This window comes from Calypte anna, chromosome 1 (assembly GCF_003957555.1).
Source record: "Calypte anna isolate BGI_N300 chromosome 1, bCalAnn1_v1.p, whole genome shotgun sequence".
NCBI lineage: Eukaryota > Metazoa > Chordata > Aves > Apodiformes > Trochilidae > Calypte > Calypte anna.
This window is the reverse complement of record NC_044244.1, coordinates 106,347,723-106,371,270: the sequence shown is the minus strand read 5'-3', so window position 1 is coordinate 106,371,270 and position 23,548 is coordinate 106,347,723. Positions and strand designations below refer to the sequence as shown.

Below are 23,548 nucleotides of genomic sequence, written 5' to 3'. Positions count from 1 at the left end.
ATCCCCAAAATGAAAATACCCCAAACTCTACTGCCCAGTTCACAGAATCACAGCAAGTTAGCTGTTGGAGGATAAGAGTCCAACCCATCTGCCAGAGCAGGGTCACCTACAGGAGGTCACACAGGGAAGTGTCCAGGTGGGGTTTGAATGTCTCCAGAGAAGGAAACTCCACAACCTCCCACTGGCAGCCTGTGCCAGGGCTCTGTCACACTCACAGTGAAAAAGCTTTTCCTTATGTTTACATGGAATTTCTTGAACTCAGATTTGCACTCATTACCCCCAATACTCATTGGTCACCACTGAGAAGAGCCTGGTTCCATCCTCCTCACACCCTTTGCATGTTTATACACACTAATGAGGTCACTCCTCATTCTTCTCCAAGCTGAAGAGACCCAGCTCCCTCAGCCTTTCCTCATAAGGGAGATGTTCCACTCTCTTCATCATCTTGGTCACCTGTAGTGGGAGGAGCCTTTCCTGCTCCTGAGGCTCAACGAGCTGCTGGCCTCTCCATTGCCTCGCACCAGAGTGAGCTGAGCTCTGTGGGTGTGTGTCCCACCTTTATTGGCCCCCTGGTCTTGCTCATGCCCCATAGGGGCCTGTCCTAATCAGGCACAGGTGGACTCACACCCACTCACTGGCAATTCAAGGCACCTGGTTTATCTTGTTTCTCTACATTTCCCCCCCCCCTTTTTTTTTTCTTTCTTACCCCGGTTTGCCCTAGCTTACAAACATTTTAACACTGATTACAGGATACGAATATTTTACACAGGATTTTTACACTTATAGCTTACGGGATTTAACCCTAGCTTACAAACATACAACACTGATTACACGATTTTTACAAACATTTAAACATTTTACACTTATAGCTTATGGGATTTAACCCTAGCTTCTAAGACTGACACAACAACAAACATTACACTTAAACATACAAACATACACTTATAGTTTATGGGATTTAATCCTAGCCTCGACTGACACAAACATACACTGCTGCAGCCTAGGCAAACCTTTCAATGTCAGCCCAGGCACTTTTCACAAAGTCTCTACCTTTCCGACTTGAGTTATTCTTCTCCCTCCTGTATCTGCTCTTCTCTTGGCTTCCCTCTGCTCAGGGGTTTCCAAAGAGAGAATCCTTATCTTGGCTTCCCTCTGCTCAGGGGTTTCCAATCCAAAGAGCTTGCTGGTCATACCTTTCAGGGAGAGTGTTAGCCCAGGCACTTTTTCAAATCAGGGAGAATGTTCCTGTTGCCAGCTCCTCACACTGCTGCTTCTTTAGACATCTGCATGCTGCCCGCATTCTCCACCAAATGTAGCAGGAGGAGCCTTTCTTGCTCCTGAGGCTCGACGAGCTGCTGACCTCTCCATTGCCTCACACCAGAGTGAGCTGAGCTCTGGGGGTGTGTGTCCCACCTTTATTGGCCCCCTGATCTTCATGCCAAATAGGGGCCTGTCCTAATCAGGCACAGGTGGACTCACACCCACTCACTGGCAATTCGAGGCACCTGGTTTATCTTGTTTCTCTACAGTCACCCTGCAGTGGACTCTTTCAAGCAGTTCCCTGTCCTTCTGGTGCTGAGGGACCCAGAACTGGTCACAATATTCCAGATGTGGCCTCCCCAGGGCAGAGAACCTCTCTTGACCTACTAACCACCCCCCTTCTAATGCACCCCAGGATGCCATTGGCCTTCTTGGCCCCAAGGGCACATTGCTGGCTCATGGCTCCTTTCCTCAGTTTAGCTATGAGGATGTTATGGGACATGGTGTCAAATGCTTTACTGAAATCAGGATAAACCACATCCACTGCACTACCATCATTTATGCACCTGGTTATGTCCTCATAAAAGGCTATCAGGGTGGTAGAACATGACTACCTGTTGGTAAAATAATGCTGAGTGCTCCTAATGAGCCCCTTGTCAGTCATATGCCTAGAGACAGTACTGAGAATAAGTTGTTCCATCACCTTGCCAGGTGTGGAGTTGAGGCTGACTGGTCTTCTAGGAAAAACTGACCAAAGCTGAAGTTGTCCAGGAGGAAAAAGACATCCAGAAGGTATGCTATAGCATAAATCACTGTAAGGAACCATTGTGTAAACAAGTTGCATACTCAAGCAGACAGACCACACATACACAGACAATATAACACCATCTTTTTTTAAAGTATGTCACAAGAGTCCCAAGCAGAAGCTACTTACCAAAGACCACAATGATTGGTTTGCTCACATCCAGCATTCTCATTTTAAGCCCTGATTCAGAATATAAATTAGTACTTTCTGTGTTGTCTACATCCCGCAACATTCCCAATGCAAGCTCTAATTAAATGTATAGATTATATTCTTCACATTGGTTCTTTTCAGAAGATCAGTAACTGAAGACTCATGGGACTTTTTATGTATCTATGCTGTAGCTTCAATGTCCCTACATCAAAAACATACAAAACCAAGAAAGTGACAAGAAAATGTGCAAAATGTATTATGTTCTTCAATGAAGACAAGGATATAAAATTTATAAAATTAGATCACATCTTCAAAATAAAAAAAAATAATTCAATATAAACAGTAATACTTGCTTGTTACAATCAACAACAGCCTACCTGAAGCTCAAAGGTGGTTTACTCTAAATCAATTTCTTTGTAAAAAATAAACTGCTTTAAAAAATTACTTCACAAGAAAGTGTTATGCAAACTGAAACATTATTGCAGCATATCCTTACAATTTGTACAAAGAAAAGTCTGTTGGCAAAGTGAGAATACGTTGAAAAACTTGCATGACGAGCATCCTCACCATTCTGTTAAAAGGCATTTTCTAAATCCAATGTGTGTCCTTCTAATAACAGACGTTTCCTCCTTGCTAAAAGAGGCTCACATTTCTAAAGACAATTCAATTAGAAGTAAACAGTTTACATTTCTGGTCATGCAGCCACAGGGAAAAAAAATTAATCAAAAAATATGCCTCTTAACTTGCCTTGTCATTTAAAGTAACAGTGTTTGTTAGTTTCTTCTTGCAGTGTCCTTCTTGCTTGGACATTTGTGTTTGCACAGTGAAAAACAATTGGACCCAAGCTCTATTTACATAGAGATTCCACACTGAAATCTTCCTGTAAAGTGAACTGAACCTCCTTCCTGCCATGTCCCTTCTCCATATTTGCCCAGATGAGCACCCTGATGCAGGGAAACATACCTGAATAAGCAAGTGGGCACGGAGAGCATCCTGTAGCCATGGCTACAAGGAATTCTACAAGGAAGCTCGGAGGAGCTACCCCACTGCAGCTGCCATTGATTTCTGCATCTTTTACTCTAGACCTGCTGAGCCAAAAAACACTGCCCTGAAAAGGGTGAGGAAGGGAATGTCAGAAAACTTCTTAAAATTGTATCCAGCATCGGTTTCCCTCTGCCTTTGAAAACATCTTAAGTTTTAACATCAGAATTTACAGCTTCTGTGACAGTACACACTGGCATTAAAAAGACCCCCCCCTTAAGATACTGAGAAACTCTGCCTGTGCAGCAAAATAGGCTTTCACGGAGGGTATCAGGTTCAAGCACATAAAGCATACAAAACTGCTCTTCTTTATGCAGCTGGTATTATTTTCATCATATAATGAAACGTCAGTCAAAATGGTATAAGGTACAAGGAGTCCATTGTGTTTTAACTTCAGCCAGCTTGTAGCAGAGAAGGCAATATAGCTTCTCGCTAAGAAAGTGCAGATTTCAAAACCTGAAGACAAAGATTCCCAAGTCACACTGTCTTCCTCAGGCTGTGACTTCCATAATAAAAAAGGTTAAGCGTTTATAACGCTGCCAGTCCCACTTATGAATTTTCTTAGAAGTTGCACTGTTTATTTTTCTAGTGATTCTTCTGACCCTTTGCCCCCTGAAGTATTGTCATCATTAGAATAATTTCCTGAATCTCGACTGCTCTGTTTAGAAGGTTTGTGGTCTTTAAAATCGATTTGATTTACTTCTTCTATGATGACAAAGTCAATTACAGAATAATTTTCAGTTGCCTCTTCTTCAGTTGACAGATAAGGATCACTAAAGAGCTGTCTCCCAAAACCCTGCAAAAAGGAAAGCAGAAAAGAAAGAGATGAACATTCGTACAGAACACTTAAATAATGATTCCACAACACCACAGCTGTACAAATCTGGTTTATCATGTTCAGTAGCATCAAGAGGTTTTCTACCTTTTATATGCCATTTGTTTCCTTAAGTTCACAAACTGAAAGTTTGATGATGATCAGTTACATCCATACCATCAAACACTAAAGAATGATTTTAACAATTTTAATTTGTTGGCTATGTTCATAGTCAGCAATCATCTATCTAAGCACAGTATTTCATTGATTATAGCCTTATGAGGCCACACAAAAACAAAGGAAAATCCTGATTTGTAACATTTCCAAAGATCATGGTACCACAGGAATGACAGCCATGTGTTTACAAAATCTACGAATGATTACCAGTTATAAATCAAAGTCTGAAACAAGAAAACAAGCTGCTGCAGCAGAATACCAAGCCTTATGCAGGTCGCAGCACTGCACTGCTGTCTATCCTACATGCTTTAAATCTACTTATTCCCTGAAGTGGTCATTTATATCAAATCCATCATAAAAGCTTCTAGATCCGAGGCACAGAATGCCAGGTTGAAAGTGACCTCAAGGATCATTTGATCCAACCTTTCTAGGTAGGAACACAGTTTAGAAGAGATGGCCCAGCACCCTGTCAAGCTGAGTCCTAGAAGTGGCCAGTGTTGGGGAATCCAGCACTTCCCTGGGAAGATTATTCCAATGCCCAACTGTTTTTGTAGTGAAAAGTTTTCTATTGATGTTCAATAGGAATGTCCCCAGAAGTAACTTGCATCCATTACCCCTCATCTTTTCCATGTGATTCCTTCTAAAAAAGGAGTCTCCATCTTCTAGGTAGCCACCCTCTAAGTAGTAGAACATATCAGTAAGGTCTCCCCTAAGCCTTCTTTTCTCCAGGTTGAACAAACCCAGTTTTCTTAGCATTTCCTCACAGGGCAAGCTTCTCTGCCCTTTGATCATCTTTGTGGCCCTTCTCTGGACCCTCCCAGACTGCTGCCATCTTTTTAGGATAGTGGAGACCAGAACTGCACACACTGTTCCAGGTGTGGCCTGACAAGTGCTGAGCAGAGTAGGAAAATGATTTCTGGTCATGCTGGTGATGCTCTTGTTGACACAACCCAGCAGCATCTTGTTGACTTTCTTGGCTGCTGCAGCTCACTGTTCACTCATTGAGCTTGTGGCCCACCAGGACTCCCAGGTCCCTTTTCACAGAATCACAAGATGTCAGGTTGGAAGGGACCTCAAGGATCATCTGGTCCAACCCTTCTAATATTATTGTTCAAATGATATGATATTTTCACAGAGCTACTTCCCCAGCGAGGTGGATCCCAGTCTACGCTGCACTTCTAGCATATGGTTTTGCAGATGCAAGGCCTTACACTTGTCCCTGTTGCATTGTGTAAGGTTCTTATTAACCCACTCTTCCAGCCTGTCCAGGTCTTCCTGGAAGGCAGCTGTCCTTCTGCTGTGTCTACTTCCCCACTCAGTTTAGTGTCATCTCTGAACTTCATCAGGGTGCACTTGATGCCAACATACAGATCACTTCTGAAGATATTAAACAGTATTGGGCCCAACATGCATTAATTATGTTACCAGTATTCTACTGAACAAACTAGCTAAAATACTGCATTACAAATACATTAGAATCAGATTAGCACTTGTAAGCTATGTGATTTCAACTGCATCTTTAGTCAGAAAACTTTGCATACTACATTTCCTAGGACCTTCAGTGACAAGGTGACACACATTAAGAAGGCCATATACTGCTCAACATTGAAGTTATGAGAGACACAAAAGAAATTTGCACAGAGAAAAGCAGTTCTTGCTACAATTCAGAACATACCTACACTGAAGTGTTCCCCTGTTCATTCCAGAGCAAGATGCCTACTAAGTACTATCTGTTCCGAACTCACCTGGAAATTTGATGTCATTTGCCTTTTTACAGACCATCCAGGTCACTTGGTCACAAAACAGTAGAAGCGCTTGCTGCCTGCTACACTAAAGTTTCCTCCTAAAGACTAAGCTTGCATTTTCACCTTCTCTGAGTTTTAAAGGATGGCAAAAAGGCTAGAGTATGCTCTTCCAGATAACATAGTGGGAAAACACTTCTTGTCTCACACAGCAGGACAAAAGTACATTATCACACTGGGTAGGCATGCACTCTCTCTGGAATGAAGGAACATTGGCAATATTTTTGTACAGATGAAAGAAGAAAGTTAATTTTTTGCTAATTGCTGAGTCATAGGAAAAAAAAAAAGGTCTCATCTTACCTCTATGTTCAAAGGAGGTGGGCATGATGGAAAGAATACGTATTTAATTTTTTTGTAGACTTGATACACAGCAAAAACGAACAGCGTGGCCACACTCAAGGCAACGACCAAGGCAGTTACAAATGTTGCTAAAATAATCACAGGTAAAATTTTTTCTAAAAAAAGTGAATTAAAAACATTTTGGTTCCATATTAATAAAGACTAATGAACAGATCATCTGCAAATCTGATTCAGTATTTATCATAAAATTTCACATTTTTGCAATATTACACTCAGCCATGATGACTGTTACAATAACAATGCCATTCCAAACTCTTAGATAATTTAACTAAAAACAGAAAAAAAATATTGAATATAAGAACACAGGCCTTTGCAGACAGGATCAAAACAAAAGATCCAGCTATTTTCAGTAATATGTTACTATTTGACAGCAGGACAAAAAGGTTGCACACAGACAGCTACCATGAAGCACTTGATGCATATAAATCTACTGCACTATGGGCTGTGTACAGGGTCTAACCCCAAGGAATGTAAACATGCAATGTAACAGCATGAGCTCTCTCCTTTAAAAAGGCAGAGATACCTTAGTAAGAATTCCACATGGGACATGGAGTAAGAATGGGCAATTACTAAAGCTGGTCCATGGTTATTTAGCTAGGAAATTATTAAGAGTGCCTAGAATGGCAGGGTTTTCAGGGGCCCAAGACCATCCGGATGGTTTCTTAGATGTGAGAAAAACACAAATTGTAAGGCTCAGATGACTACAACACACCAACAGAGAGAATAAGGATCTTTCCCGGAGCAGCTATTCCTTTCATATGCTTATTTAAGAAGAAACCCATCCTATGGTTATTCCAAGTATTGGAACAGCACAAAAATTTTCTGTGTCAGTACAGAAAAGCAAGATAAATTTCACTTCAATGCTCAAACATGGTGTCATCAACTTGATGACACACCAAGCTGAGTGGTGTAGTTAATTCACTTGAGGGAAGGGATGCCATCCAGAGGGACTCTGACAGGTTTGAGGAGTGGAGCCATGCAAACGTCATGAAGTTCAACAAAGCCAGGCACAAAGTCCTGCACCTAAGACAATCCCCAGTATCAGCTCAACTGGGAGATGAACACATTAAAACCAGCTGCATTGAGAAGGACTTGAGAACACTGGCAGATGAAAAACTGAACATGAGCCAGCAATGTGCACTTGTAGCACAAAAACACCAACCATATCCTGGGCTGCATAAAATGAAGTGGCCAGCTGGTCTAAGAAGGTGATTTTCCCCTTTACTCGACTCTTGTGGGACCCCACCTGGAATACTGTGTGCAGTTCTGAGGTCCCCAGCACAAGACAGACTTGGACCTGCTAGGGCAGGTCCAGAGGAGGGCCACAAAAATGGTGAGAGGGTTGAAATGCCTCTCCTAAGAAGAAAGGCTGATAGAGTTGGGGTTGTTCAGTTTTGAGAAGAAAAGACTCTGCAGGAAATGTAATAACAGCCTTTCAATATAGAAAAGGGACTTATGAGAAAGACAGAGACAGTTTTACCTAAGTCTCTAGTGACAGGAGAAGGGGCAACAGTTTTAAAGTACCTAAAGTACCTACCCTGACAGAGGGTAGGTACAGATAGGACATAAGGAATTACTTCCATATTATGAGGGTAGTGAGACACTGGCACACCAGAGAAGATGTAGATGCCCTCTCCCTGTCCAAGGCCAGGTTGGATGGAGATTTGAGCAGCCTGGTCTAGTGGCAGATGTCACTGCCCATGGCAGGGGGGGTAAGACTAGATGAGCAGGTCCGTTCCAACCGAAACCATTCCATAAGCCTATAGCCCTGCATTAACCCTGGAAACGTGAAAAATCATCTAACAGGCTAGGTTGAGTTCCAGAATTTAAGGTTGTAACCTTATGGGAGAAGGAGTTTACATGACAGAATCCAGCTTTTGATAGTAAAAGCTTGTAGCCAAATAAACCTGCTATCTGTACAGTCATAAGCTGTTCAGTGCTTAAGTTCAAGAGTTGCACAAACTTCCTTTTCTCCTCTCTTCTCCTTTGCAACATAACTCTCTGCCACTATCTCTTAACAAGCAAACTGAAGGGAGTCTGAACGTAATAAGGAAGATACTTCAAAAATAATCAAGATGAGACAATCAGGTCTTTTTTTAACTCTATTTCCAGTTAGTATGAATGATCAAAGAACAAAAGATTTCCACACATAAACATAGGGAAGGCACAGGTCATGATCTGTATCACTGTTTCTCTCAATATAACATCTTGAATGTACCAACTGGTCTCAAACAGACTCACTACAGTAGAAAGATACAGGGCAGATTAACAACCATGAACAATTTTTCTAATGTTACAGTCAGGTATAGAAGATAAGTGGCCAAATTAAAGTCAACAGATAACTTGTTCTTATGAGTAAATGCAACCCATCCACAGATGTCTTCTCATTTTGCAAAAAGGTGAGCTTTTGCTCCAATGAGTCTGATTGTCTTCTCACACTTTATCAAAAGATTTAAAAACAATAATTCATAGAAGAAATAATTCAAGAATAAATAATTTCTAAGTTGTGTCATGTAACTTTGATCACATCAGAACTGAAGCAGTTTATTAGTTTACCTACAGGAGAGAACATGGAGCAGAAAAGTGACAGATCGCTGATACGGATCTCTGCCTAACTAGGTGCTAATTCTGCACAGACATTAAGTCATGCTACAAACATTTTTTTTAAGCTAGTGAGACCTGCAAAGGCCTGTTTTACTTCCAGAGGTGTAACAACTGCCAAGCTTTGCCTACCTCTAGGTGTTTTGATGCATTTCTCTTCGCTGAAAGGACTGCTTTTGTTGTAAGCTTCTGAGAGTGCTTGTACTTTTACACAGTACAAAGTTGAGGGTGTCAGATCAGAGACTGTCCCTATGGTCTGTTTTATCGCTTTCATTTTTATTCCCTCCTAAAAAAGAAATACTGCAAGAATAAGATGGACAGAAATAGTACAACAGTCACAGATTTATATTTTTTTTGGCCCCTGCGGAAGAAGTAGATCTTCAGAAGTTAAACAGTAGTTCTTAAGAAGTTAGACATCATTCCGCACTTGGATTAAATAAAAGAAACCACACAACTCCCTCCTAAACAAGTACATTCAGGAAGAACTCGATGGCAAGAACCAACTGCTTTCAGCTGATATTTTACAGTTCAAAGCTGAGTGCAAAATGAAACTTCTTCCTGTTGCAGTTTGTTTCCTTCTCCCACACATTTCCACACATACACATTTCCACATACACATTTATTGATCACTGTAAATATTTTACTAAGAAGCACTTAAGTAACATGGAATGATACATTAAAATGTGAACCAAAAGCACGAAGGCTATATTGTTTTATGCTACATATAACTATAAAACTAAATATAAAAAGAAAAAAAATTGAGAGGTTAGAAGCTACATTAATTAAGACTGTGCACAATCATGTCATAAAAAAGATGGCCTCATAAGAAGCCTACAGCCTCTGTTCAAAAGTGAGACATTTAGCAGCCTGTACAAAACTTGGTGCAACTCTGCAAATCATTACACATAGCCACATCAATGGAAAAAGATTAAAGTCTCAATAAGTTTGTGATAAAATTTGTCTTGACAAGATTAAAAAAAATAAAAATTTTTCAGAGAGAAGGAGAAAAGTGAAAGAAATTGGCTGCATGATTGATACACCATATATGTGCCTCTTTTGACAATAAGCTTGGGAAGAACTCAAGCTCAGTATTTAAGTCATAACAAATTTTATGTACCATTCTTAGTATTTAACTAATTCATACCTCATCATTTGATGAATTCTTCCAATACAGAAGTTGGTAAGACAGGCTATAATGGTCCCTCATGACTTCACTCTCAGATCCACCAGGAGGAAAAATCTGGATATGGAGCAAATTATGACTGATGTCCACCTTTACACCAGGAGGGCCAATTTCATCTTACAACATTAGAAAAAAAAAAAAAAGCATTAAATACTGTAGTTTTAATTTATGACAATTTTTGAGAAGCAAATACTAAAAAGTTTAACAGCTTTATTCAGAATCTTGACACTTAAGAAATACTTTGATCATTTTCTCTTTCCACATTCAAATATTGTTTCTGCAAGTTTCAGTTAGGTAAAACACACAGATGTTGATATTAACCCTGTGTAAGTCAAAGAGAAATTACTGAACACTTCTTAACTTAATCAGGATATAGGCCCTCTTTTTCATATGTAGCTTCTTTTACAGTTATAGTACAGTTAAAAAGTAAAAGCATCATGGGTTTTGTTTAATTATTTACCCAGGTCATTGTTATCTTAATAAAGAATTATCTAATTAACAACAGCTTGAACAAGAAAGAGTTGATATATGGAACTGACTCCATCTTCAGTAGGGAAAGCAATGGAATATAACCCTATATATTAGATAAACATTTCTTGACATTCATGATTGATAGATTTTTTTAAAGTCAAACATTTTAGTGAGGTCACATTTCTTAACAAAATAATAAAAAGTAAAACAAAGATTAAAATTACTATAATTTCACTTCAGAGAGTGTTACACATTTTTTACTTAAATGTCACTATCATTTAAGACTGCTTTTTCATTAAGCTCTTTAGGGTTGTATGTCAATGGCGTAAATCTGTTTCAGCACAAAATTCAGGGGTACACAAATACCATTTTTAGTACAATCTCACACAGTAATTACTGTAGTATACAGAGATATTACAAAATGCCATATAATGCTTTGTGGTTTCATTTCATAAAGCAAATTATATGAGTCTAGCAAAACAGTGGCTGTGCTGAACAGAAAACCATGGAAAAGCTCCAGTTTAACTTGATGACACCAGGATTCTCCACACGGTTTCTGTAAGGGAACTACATATTCAGCTTCATTATTCTAGCAAGTTTCTTTTGCAAATAAAATCATTAGATACAGTCTTGTTGAGAAATGAAAATATAAGAAAACACAATTGCTTACTTGTTATCAGAGGATCTACTTTTACTTCTTTAGACAAACATGATTTATTATATTCATTCGTGGCCTGCACGCGGAGATAATAAAATCCAGAAATAGTTGTGATGATAGATGAGAAATTGCATTGTGTATTAGTGATGTTTTCACATCCAGGTACATTGAGCCACTTCCCTGAGTAATCATCATGAAGTTTCTTTAGATATCCACTGCAAGAGATATTTTAATAGTTTTTGATGTGAGGTCCTTCAGCTCAAAAAAACCCAAATCACGTTCACTTGTGCTACATAGGGCATTTTTTCTCTTTAGAAGAACGGGCTTCTTAGAAATTTCTCATATTTATTATACCATTTTTTCATTTATAACTGAAACAGTCAGGCTAACTGGAGCCTCAGTAGAAGACTTATACTGTTTTTAAACATTTTAAAATCTAAATTAAGATTTTTCATACAGCTCCATTAAGTCAGTTATTTTTCTTCTGTGTCAAAGGAGTTTCAAAAGAATGTTAAGAGGCACGCTGGCCACAATATTTGTGTGATAATTAGATATTCATACACAGGTTTATAGACATGATGGGTTTTTTCCATGTTGGGATCTCACCAGAAGTAATCAATTATGTTGACAATTCAAACCTTCAACACCTGCATTTTTGCTCACTTCTAGTCATCTTGTTTCTTCATATTCAAAAAGATACAAAGCAATGCAAAATTTGCATCCTATAAAAACGTTACTTAGCATTTATTTAGCAGTCTCTAGCATCCTGAAATTCTAGAATATTAGTTTAGGTGCACTCCTTTTAAAAGTTACACTGTGTTCAAAAGTGGAACCCAATGTTTCAATGAATATATTAAACTATTTTTACTAAGTATATCACTTTCATTTCTAATAACTACTTGTAAATACAATTACTGTCATTGAGAATGACATAACCTGTTTAAACAACAATATGGAAATTGTTTAACTCACATTAGATACTGTACATTGTAGCTCACATGCTTTTTATACTGATTGTTCCAATGCAGGTGAAATTTCATATTCAAAGCAAGAACATTCACATCTGTTGCACAGAATAGTTCATTCACTGTTCAAAATGAAAAAAAAAAAAGGAAAGCCATAGTTACTGGAAAAGTTTATAATATGTATGGCACTAACACACTGAATGGATATTTCTCATGTAAGTGGTCATGGTACATTTTCAATAATTAAAAAAGCTATTGTCTGTTTCATTATAGAGATGACAAATCAAAGTCTGTGATATATTCAGTCTATTAGCCCTTTAGAAAGCTAACAGTTAAAAATAAATTTAGAAAAAATTAAATAAAGAAATTATGAGATTAGTACAAATAAACTGGTTCACAAATAACTCAAAGAGAAAAATGTGTAAAATATATATAAAGTAATCTTGATGTACTATCCATCCAATCTAATATTTGACTTTCTGAATTCCCACACTGATTTTTTTCCTGAAACCAACATTTTAAGCTACTTGAAATGACACCTGAACAGCACTCGAATGAATCTAAATTTAGACACACAAAAACTAGTGGAAAACTGACACTAAGCCATTCTTCAGAATTTGTAGTAATTTCACCAAGGCTTGCATAAAACCTCTATTTTTCAAGCCTACCTCAGATTCTTATTAATTTAGCCAAAAGTACAAAAGGCTTTCGTTTTGCCTACATACCCATCCCTTTTGTCCTGATTCAAAGTGACAAATTCCAAAATATCCAGTCCAAAGTAAGGGACAGATTTTTTTCCCAACAGTTAAAAATTAAGTAATCTTCATTAATTACTTAAGTAATTTTAAGATAAAAGAATTTTACTCTGTACCTTTACGGGTAGTTGTTATGCAATGAACGGGACTGAATAAGCCTTCTTTCAATTCCAAAGGAAGAGTTGCTTGAACTTTCAAACAATAGGTAGTGTATGGTGCAAGATCATCAATTACAGCATTAGGTAAAATAATTTGACTTCTGAACTGCAAGAAACAATTGCAAACAGCATAATAAGACATCTGTACTTCCTGATGAGCTGATTTTTTTAAAGTATGATTTTCCTTCCATAAGTTTCAGTGCTTTTATATAACATGCCCTCAAAAATGCTAGAACAGGGAATGAAGGACAACATATGAGCTGAATAAATGCTAAAGGGAAATGTCCAGCTTGGCAACATGATAGAGAGGATGGGACATTGTGCTCTTTTATGACGTGAAAGCTGGGAGGCACTGCAGCACTGCTCTACGTGATGCACAACTTATCAAACACTCAGGAATATACTCAGAAAGGAAATCATAGAATCATAGAATTAGCCGGGTTGGAAGGGACCTCAGAGATCATCTAGTCCAACCCTTGACCCACCGGAGCAGTTGCTAGACCATGGCACTGAGTGCCACATCCAGTCTTTTTTTAAATGTCTCCAGGGACGGAGAATCTACCACCTCTCCGGGCAGTCCATTCCATAGCCTAATCACCCTCTCCGTGAAGAAATTCTTTCTAATATCTAACCTAAACCTCCCCTGGCACAACTTAAGACTGTGTCCTCTTGTCTTGTTGAAGGTCGTCTGTGAAAAGAGTCCAGTTCCCACCTCGCTACAGCCTCCTTTCAGGGAGTTGTAGACAGCAATGAGGTCTCCCCTGAGCCTCCTCTTCTTCAGGCTGAACAGCCCCAGCTCTCTCAGCCTCTCCTCATAGGGCCTGTGCTCGAGTCCCTTCACCAGCCTGGTTGCCCTCCTTTGGACAGTACACTTCTGCCTCCCAATCCATTGGGCAAACCCTCCCTGCCTCACTACCTCCCTGCCTTTGGTTTTTTTCAGTGACTGACATTTGTACATAGCTTGTACATAAGTGGAAGCTTTTTTTTTCCCCTTTGATGTGTAATGATTATGACCAGGTCTTCCAAATGAACACAGATGCCTCTTCAATTCTTCAATCAAGCTGGCACCCACTCCCCTAATGGGCTCAAAAAAGACTCTTTCTACCTTGGTCTTTACAAAACAGCTACGTAGGCTGGGTGAGATACATGTTATGTGTTGGAAACTAGTTCACAATTACATTATTCAGAAGAATCCCTGAAAAAAACCACACCTATAGTATGAAAACAAAAAACCTAATTAATGACACAGGACAGTGCACCAAGAGCTGTGCAGTCAAGCTATATGGTGTAAGCAAGATCAAGTTAGCATCATACTAATATAGACTTCCCTAAGTCTATAATGTAAATGCATTGAGAAGTGGCTCCTGCATTTAACAGAAATACAAAGCATTAGTTACAAAATAACTAACACAACCCCATGGGAAAAAAAACCCAAAAAGCAAAAAAAAAGAAAACATTCACTCCCAATTTTTAAACTGCTTTGCACCAGTTTCATAATGAAATAATTCAATTTTAGGGCATTAGCCAATCAAAGTACATTTCTGGCAGTCATGTTAAAGTTTAAAAAAAACAAAGGGAAAAAAAAAAAAAGACTGATCATACCTCTGCATTTGATGAATTTTCCCAGATAACTGCATTATATTTAAAACTTAGATCAGCTAGCCACATTTTCTGGACCTGGTTTGCTTCTGGAGGAGTAACCTTAACTTTTATGGCTCCATTTATGGACTTCAGCAATATTCCTGGGGGGCCGATATGAGCTGCAAATATTAAAAAAAAAGAAAAAAGAAAAAAAGTAAAACATTTGAACATTTAATGAAAAAACCACCAAAAAGTTAATTTACATCAGTAAAACCAAGGTAGTTGCCTACAGCATCTTTAATTAAATACTTTTGGGGTAGTAACAAAATCACAGTAATTGCCTGTAGGATCTTAGTTTTCATTTATGTCAGGGAGTATCTAATAGAAATCCAACCTACCCAACACCCACTGCTACCTGGTTCCAAAAGCAGTAGTGTTAAAATGCAATATTATTAGTGAGTGTTTTCCAGAATCTGCAGTGAGAAATCAATATAAGGTATTTTAACATGCAAGGCAAGAAACCTAGCTTCAACAAATCAGTCTGGTATTGAGGGAAGGCTTCAGCACCATACTATAGTGTAACTACTAAGAAGTCAAAAGGTCAGAAAAAACCCTGCAGTAAAGTCCATTGTCAAAGAAGGTTTTTCTGAAATCTAGAAAAATAGAGTGACAAAAAATTCCATCATAAAAAGAACATCACTTAGAATACTTTCCCCTCTTCAGAAAAGGGAGAACGGTAACATTCCATGATTTGCAAATGCCTTTTATTACATTAAGGCAGAAAAAACCACTAGCTTATGCAAGGGAAACCACATGCTTTTTTTCTACAGTAATGTGCTCAAGGACATTTAATTAAAAATGTTATAGTATATGTGGAGCTCATACCTATATAATATGGAATCATTTCAAAAATGCTAGACCACGGAGACACTTCTTCCTTCCTTTCAGCCCTTACACGCACATAATGTGTGTCATAGTATTCAGTTACTGCTGAGGAAAAGTCACATTCCATGCCAGTAACATTTTGACACCCAGGCAACTCCATCCATTCCATTTCATTTGGATAAAAATTTTCAAGCCTGTAAGAAAGACAGCCACTCTAAAGTTAAACAATCCACAATTTAAGTATTGGTATTTTTTTTTTCTTTGAGATTTTTTTCCCCCCAATTATTTAATGCTGTTTTATCGCCAGCACCAAAGTTACCCGTGTTATCTACTTAGTTACCCTGGAATTCATATCATTGTTTAATTCACTTATTTAATATATTAATTAATTAGTTTAGTCATATTACCAAAGACTTATCAGTCTGATAAGTTTTCTTAATTACCACAAACACAGGGAATCAGAAAACCACATCAAAGAATTGTCAAAATCTAGAAACCTTACTGTATTATCTTAGTCTGGAAGTGATTTATAATTCATTGAAATAAATTTAAAAGTCTAGATGGCAAGAAGTGCCATCCAGAGTGCCTAAAAAGGGCATAAAAAGGCCACAAAAGCATAAAAAAATACAGTTCAAACATTACCAAGAACTGTAGGTTAAGGAAGAAAAACAAAGGAGAAAACCAGAGTTCAGCAATAAGTGCTAGAAAAAAATCACTTTACAAAAGCTATTTTTCTTGCAAGTTAACAGCTATTTTTCTTATGAGTTAACAAAATCCATACCTTATCTAAGAAAAAGGCACTTAATTTAGCAATTAAAAATGTCCCGACAATAGAGGCACAGACTCAAAGCAGTAATGGTTTATCCTTAAATCCTATCTTACGTTTCAGACGAGTATGTTTTTACAATAAAACTTTTCAAAGCAGTTCTTATCTACACATTGAAGAAGTCAGTGTTGGTGGTTTTTAATAAAATTAAAAATCATACACTAGGAAATCCTAAAATCAAGAGCTTCTTCAGTGATTTTTATCTTAAGTATTTTTTAATATTATTTGTCAGGAAAGTGCCACAAAATACCAAATATATATGTATATATGTGCATAAGTACTGGTATGTGAAGCAATTGAAGAACATCAAGTAAACATTTAATAACAAAAATTAAGTTGTTTAATCTGGTGTTTAGAATTTGCAGATGAGAATTCATACACATGGATGTTGGATTCATACACATGGAAAAATTATTAAAAAGCTACACTGAAAATTCTCTCAAATTCTGTGTGTCACAATGTGGTTACAATGTAGCTTAATTAAGAACAAACAAACGAAAACCAAAAATCAAACCAAAACCAAAACAGAGAAGAAATACCTCCAAATACTACATTTCTAAGTGTACCAGTTGATCTTCCCAAAGAACCACCCTAGTATTAAGTATCAATGCCAGTGTGTTGTTTATTTATAACACATTGCTGACATGGAAGAATACAGTTTTATATGTGATTTAGATACACAAAGAAAAATACTAGAATTCCATTTTATTTCAAGACTTACTCTTCCTGGCTTCTACTTTCTGGATTTCAAGAAGTCTCTGGAAGTTTTACATGCTTAGTCTCTAGAAGTTTACATATCAAGAAGCACAGTAATTAATATGCTTTTCTACACAAGTAAGTGTCAGGCATTTCTAGCTCACAATAAAGTTACTGCTTACCACTGGTATTCTGCAGAAAACGTCACATCGGTATCATTACCCGTGTAGTTCCACCTTAAAGTGAAGTTTGTGTTTACAGCATAAACCTGAATATCCTGGGGACTTTTCAGATTAGTTTGACCTATAAGAAAGTAACAGCAAGGTATGTAAAGTCTAGGATAAATCATTTGAACATAAGTTAAGACTAATTTGCTTTTATTAAAAAAGAGGCAGAGCATCATAATGAAATTAAATAACAGTAAGCATAAAAGTGCAGAAAACCCCATGCCCCTTTAAAAAGAAATACAAAGTTGCAACATTGAAGGCCTTTGTACACTGTCACAGATTGATTATCAGCAGTCTGTATGCATATAAACCACTATTTTATTGGTTGGATACACCACCTGAATATCATCTGTAAAGTGCTGGGGATTGACCTAGTGCTGTTATTTCAGAAAGGACTGAGCACAGCAGACTTGTTTTATATCATGTGTTACTGTCATGAATTCATTATATGGAAAATAACTCCCGAAAGCACAAAACTTGAAAGGAAAATAATTCAATAAAACCTCATGGATTCCACTACAGAATTTATTTCCACAATGCCTTAATTTGTTACTCTTCTAAGCTGACAGACTGAGATAAGCCCAGAGAATACCGAACTACATTTGTTCATCAAAAAACAACAAAGCAAAGGAAAGAACTTTTTCCAAATTGTTATCCAACAGATGGCTACAATTCAGCCAAAAAGCTTACAATAACAAAGACAGCTAGATTTTGGCTAGTAATAGCTATTTTAAGTACTTACGTCCCTTCACAAAGAAAATACTCACTTCATGGGAGAGTATTATTTTCACTTTATTCAAGAGCATTTGCATTAATTTATGAAGAAAATAAAAAAATAATAAAAAAGAGGAACAAATAAGTTCCACCAGCTTTTAATAATAATTTAAAAACCTCAACAAAACAAAACAAAAAGGAAAAAAAATCTCACAACTCTGCTAGTACCACAGAAAGTATAAGCCTGTCAGAGCCATCCTCAAACAAACAAACAAAAGTAATAATTTATTTGAAGAATACCACCACTTATGGTAATTGATGGAATGAATGACCTTGCTTAGTAAAGTTTATTGCTTTATGATCCAGTACGAGATCATTATGCTGTAATACAGCATAACACTTTCCATTTCAGTTCCAAAGAAATATATAGACTGCCACCTTTCATGTCAAAAGCAAAGGGCAGTACTTTTTCCCCTAGATTAATGTATCCAAGTATCTGCAGAGACTTCAAAAAATATCATTCATACAATCTCTGTTCAGATATCTATTTGAAAAAGTTCTTAATAAACATTAAGACAGAAAACCTGTTTCAAACCATCTTTTTGGAATGTAATTCAGTTGCTCACATTTGAAGAGCCTCCTTCCTGTCTTCTCTAGGCAGAAAGTAAGACATAATTCCCTAGAAGCACACATACCAGACTGAAGAACCTGCTGTGGCAGTACTAAACAGAAAATCTTTATAAAAGGAGATTCCTAAGGTATACTCTTTACCTTGAACAACACAGAACCTTGGAGAAAATAGTAAGAACGTAGTATTAGATAATATAGATAATACAGTGTTAGTTGAGAACCCCATTACACCTGAAGAGCTTCAACACAAAAATCACTACTATTTGTTAATACTATTTTTTTTTTTTTTTTTTTCATGGATAGAGAATCTAATATTCACTGCATATCCAGAGCTTGTTTTCAAATGCATGGCATGAAGGCTTACAGTAAATCTCACTAGATCTTTTCCATATGACATCAGATGGGAAAAAGGAAGTCTGGAAGCAGAAACAAGATTTTTTCAACATTCATGTTCTAAACAGATATGCTTTCTCCCCAACTTACAAAAAACATGCTGACATAAGACATCCAACTAATATTTTACATTAGACCAGCTTTTTCGAAAGCTGGAAAATTCTACAACAAATGATCATGTTCTCCCTCTGAATACAAACAAAACTGTCAAAATACAGCTGTGGATTCTGACATCTGAAAGAATATACAGTATTCTAATCCTGGAAGATGAGCATACACAATGAATTAGAAGGGATTTATTCCAGAACAGCTTTGGCTAAAGGCCAAAGATCACTGTCACAAGTCTCATGTTAGACTGTTGTTTTCTCTGAGAACTTCCTCATGTGAAGTCCAACTAGGGTGAACTCCATCTTGACATTTACCCTTTTCAAATCATCCTTAGAAACTTCTGGAACTAGGCATTAAGAGCTGTTTCCAGCAGCATGTGACAGCCTTTACAAAACTTTAATAAACAGAAGCGTGCTATTCAGAGACATCACCTGCACAATTAACTTAAAATCCACCAAAGCCCTTTTAAGTAATTGTTAATGATTACTCGGGAAAACCCTTGTAGTTTTAAGGAAATTTTCAGAAAGTTGCTCAGTGTTTTGTTCAACAACAATGTGAAAATGTGAGCACTTCACAGAATGCCAGGGTTAGGCAGGAATCTCTGAAGAACATCGAGTCCAACCCCCTGGCCAGAGCAGCACCAAACTAGGGCAGGTCCCTCAGAAATGCATCCAGACAGGTCTTGAATGTCTCCAGAGAAAGAGCCTCCACAACCTCTCTGGAGAGACTGTTCCAGGGCTCTGTAACCCTTACAGTAAAGAAATATTTCCTCATGTCGAGGTGGAACTTCCTGTGCTCTCTCTTGAATCCACTGCCCCTCGCCATATCACAGGGCACAACTGAGAAGAGGTTGTCCCTTCCTTCTTGATGCTCAGCCCTCATGCATTTACACACATTAACTGGATCCCCTCTCAGTCTTTTCTCCACTTGTGCTCAGTAACACTCAAAAATGGAAAACAATTAGTAGTTGATATGGATTTAGGAGAGTAAACTAGAAAGCTTTATGTCATTCTAGAAATTCTCTATAGACTTCTCTTCAACATCATGTGCAGCTCTAGAGTGACCACTCATACACAGACAGCAGAACAGAAAAAGGCAGAGAATGGTGCCGAGGACAACCCAAAGCACAGAATAGCTTCAGTCCTGGGAGGAATCAGACTGTGATTCTTCAGCTTGAAAAGGAGACTCAGGAGGGGATAGGACAGAGCTACAGACACCTAATGAACAGCACGGGAAATGCAAGAGAGGAGAGATTGCTGTCTTTCTAACACAAAGCTGGAAGCATCAGAACTGGCACCGCTCTGCTCTAAGCAAACAAATGTAACTGCTGGCTCACTGAATGCTGAGTGACCCTGTGGAATTCCTTCCCCTAGGACTCTGGGAATCCTCAGCTTTTTTCCAGTTTATGACCTCAAATACAAAGTCTCGGTGTTTTTGATTACTGTAAAATTATGAAGTGTCACCATATACTTGCTTTTTTATTCTTTTCCATCCACTATCAACCTCTACTGTAGGTGAACACTGGACTAGACAGCCTTTTGGTGTCATCTGCTATAAAACCTAGTAGAAGAAAAACCCTGAAAACACCACAACACTATCTCACTCTTGATTAGGTATTTTTCTCCTTGCCTTGGTCATCAAATTAGATTATTACTTCAGATCAGATTATTACTTGTCCTGACACACAACCCTGATAACTGCAGCTATCTTCACCCAGAAATCAAATTTCTTATCCAAATACAAATAGCTACTTACAAAAGTTTACAAGTCATACATAATTACACCTTTTCATGTGTCCCCTCCATCTCCTGTTGCAGGTAAAGAGCATTTACCCCTTTCAAATCATCCTTACAAACTTCTGGAACTAGGCATTAAGAGCTGTTTCCAGCAGCATGTGACAGCCTTTAATTACCAGAGAAATTTTGTGACTTAACTAGAAACCAGATATGCAAAGTAATATCTAAAAATCAAGACTTTTTTTCTGGTTTACCTTACTCATGATTATGGCATTTTAAATTTATTTAGGTTTCTTCACTTAAATCATGATGACACTTTGAAACTGAGAATAACACTGTAACCGATTAGATTTTCATGGAAAGAAGAAATAAAAACAAGAAAAGCTTTTAGCACAATTGTGTATCTTCCTTACCCTGTCAAACTGCTCTCATAAATAAGTATTGCTACTTAATTTATAATACTTTGCTATTTTCAATAAATGATACCCGAAACCAATAGAGATGTAACATTATGGAATAACAAGCCACTGAAGAATAGAAAAAAGTAGTCTTAGCAAGACAGAAATACACTCCCTCAGGAGAGAGTGAAGGGGAATTCCATTAAGAGTACCTAATATCTCACTCCTTATCGCATGAAGCATGTGGTAGAAACAACGGAAACTAACTCACAGGGAGAAAAGAAGGCCTCCTATATGTTAGACAGAAAAAAAAGACAAAAAAACCACCCCACAACAAAAGCAATAACCAAACACAGTCAAACACACACCAAAGCCAACCCGATTGTTAATGGTTCTGTGAGCAGAAAAGTACTCTAGTGAGCCAGGGAGAACTTTTAATGGAAGAGTTTTTAAGCAGAAGCAGCAGAGAGGAACTGCTGGCTCTGACAAGACAGAAGCCGAGAGGTCATTGCTGTACAGTAACTGGTTCTAACTCTGGAAGCAGTGTATGACACACCAGTCATTTTCTGTAATACCTGCGGGTTAATCACAGTAGTTTTATGTCTCGCAATTCTTACCGCGTGGGGCTGATGCGCACAAAAAATTCACCTAAAAACCAACTGGACAAAAGAGGAAGAGATTCCAGAACTGCCTCTCTCCCCTGAAACTCTACCATAAACACGAAGTGTGGACCTTTGAGCGCAGTCTCTCTCTCTAGGCTTCTTCTGGGCATGCCTTTATCCAAAGCAGCTCAGCCCATGTATTCTCTGCTGCATATCACCGTGTCCCACAATACCCAAGGAAGGTAATTCACAGCTTGCTCGGGCTGTGGAATCATAGCATCATAGAACTGGCTGGGTTGGAAGGGACCTCAGAGATCATCGAGTCCAACCCTTGATCCACCGCTGCGGTTGCTAGACCATGGCACTGAGTGCCACATCCAGTCTCTTTTTAAATATCTCCAGGGATGGAGAATCCACTACTTCCCTCGGCAGCCCATTCCAATGCTTGATCACCCTCTCCGTAAAGAAATTCTTTCTAATATCTAACCTAAACTTCCCCTGGCACAACTTAGGACCATGCCCTCTTGTCTTGTTGAAAGTCGTCTGGCAAAAGAGACCAACCCCCCCTGGCTACACCCTCCTTTCACGTAGTTGTAGAGAGCGATGAGGTCTCCCCTGAAATACCTCCCTCTTGAAAAAAGGTTTTGTAAACCTTTTAAGGTCGCTTAAGGATGTAAAGAAGCGGCACAGGCTACTGTCCTGCGAGATAAATTCCCCATCCCGCAAATTCCTCTCAAAGTGATTTGCAGTTTACATTCAGGCCCGCCTGAGTCACACAGATCAGCGTCACTCAAAAACATGTTCGCCCCACACTTCAGGCTACAGCCGATACGACTCAAGAAGCTGAGGAGATGAAGTCAGCTTCTGAACCCAACAGGAACCGAGCCCCGCCGACCCACACGCGGTCACACCGGCCCTCGGAGTGCCTCTGCATCCCCGCAGCGGACCCCACGCACTCGGCGACCTCCGAACCCCACCCGTCCCGCCTCACAGCGCGGCAGCCGCCGCAGGACCCAAGCGGGACTGCCTGCGGGCGAACGTCCCGGCAACGGGGCCGGGGAGGTACCGGGGAGGGAGGACTGCCGGGGTCACCTCTGCCGCACCCCGCTTTCCCCTGGGAACCCGCACCGCACCAACACCCGCACAGCGCCCTCCCCGCTCACCGGGCCCACCTGCGCAGGGTAGGGGCAGCGGGACTAGGAGGCAAGTCAGACACGCCGCCATAGCCGCCCACCACATCGCCGCCGCTCCGCCGTCCCACCCCAGACCCCGAGATGCACCGTTAGCGGAAGGATCGGGTGCTGGGTTGGTTGCGCATGCGTTGAAGGGAGGGGAGGGAGCCGGGAGGTCCCCGGAGCTGGGAGCGGGGCCGGGCAGGGCGGTCTGGGGGGGGAGCCGGGGCCGGGGACGCGGGGGCGGTTGGTGGCGGTTGGTGGCGCGGCCGTCAGGCGCGGCGACGGTGCTGCCGGCAGAAGCGAGAGGCTGCACTAAGCTGCTTGCGCTTCCTCCTGACGAGTTTTTCCTTACAAAACGCTATAGTGGCCTTTCTGTA

General features: G+C 39.1%; 1 protein-coding gene across 2 annotated transcripts; it reads right to left on the bottom strand.

Moving 5' to 3' along the window:
- Window positions 1-2,310: 2,310 nt before the first annotated feature.
- On the bottom strand, window positions 2,311-23,336 carry IFNAR1 (interferon alpha and beta receptor subunit 1). Of its 2 annotated transcripts, none has more exons than XM_030469201.1 (11): window positions 23,169-23,336; window positions 17,371-17,491; window positions 15,667-15,860; window positions 14,803-14,960; window positions 13,159-13,306; window positions 12,295-12,409; window positions 11,335-11,537; window positions 10,155-10,309; window positions 9,143-9,296; window positions 6,350-6,504; window positions 2,311-4,052 (listed from the first exon to the last, which is right to left on the bottom strand). In XM_030469201.1, the coding sequence occupies exons 1-11, from the start codon at window positions 23,233-23,235 to the stop codon at window positions 3,834-3,836; spliced, it is 1,689 nt and encodes a 562-aa protein (XP_030325061.1). In that variant the 5' UTR covers window positions 23,236-23,336; the 3' UTR covers window positions 2,311-3,833. The 2 variants fall into 2 exon arrangements, with proteins under 2 accessions (XP_030325061.1, XP_030325062.1); XM_030469202.1 differs by having other exon boundaries at window positions 6,350-6,477.
- Between the last annotated feature and the right edge of the window lie 212 nt (window positions 23,337-23,548).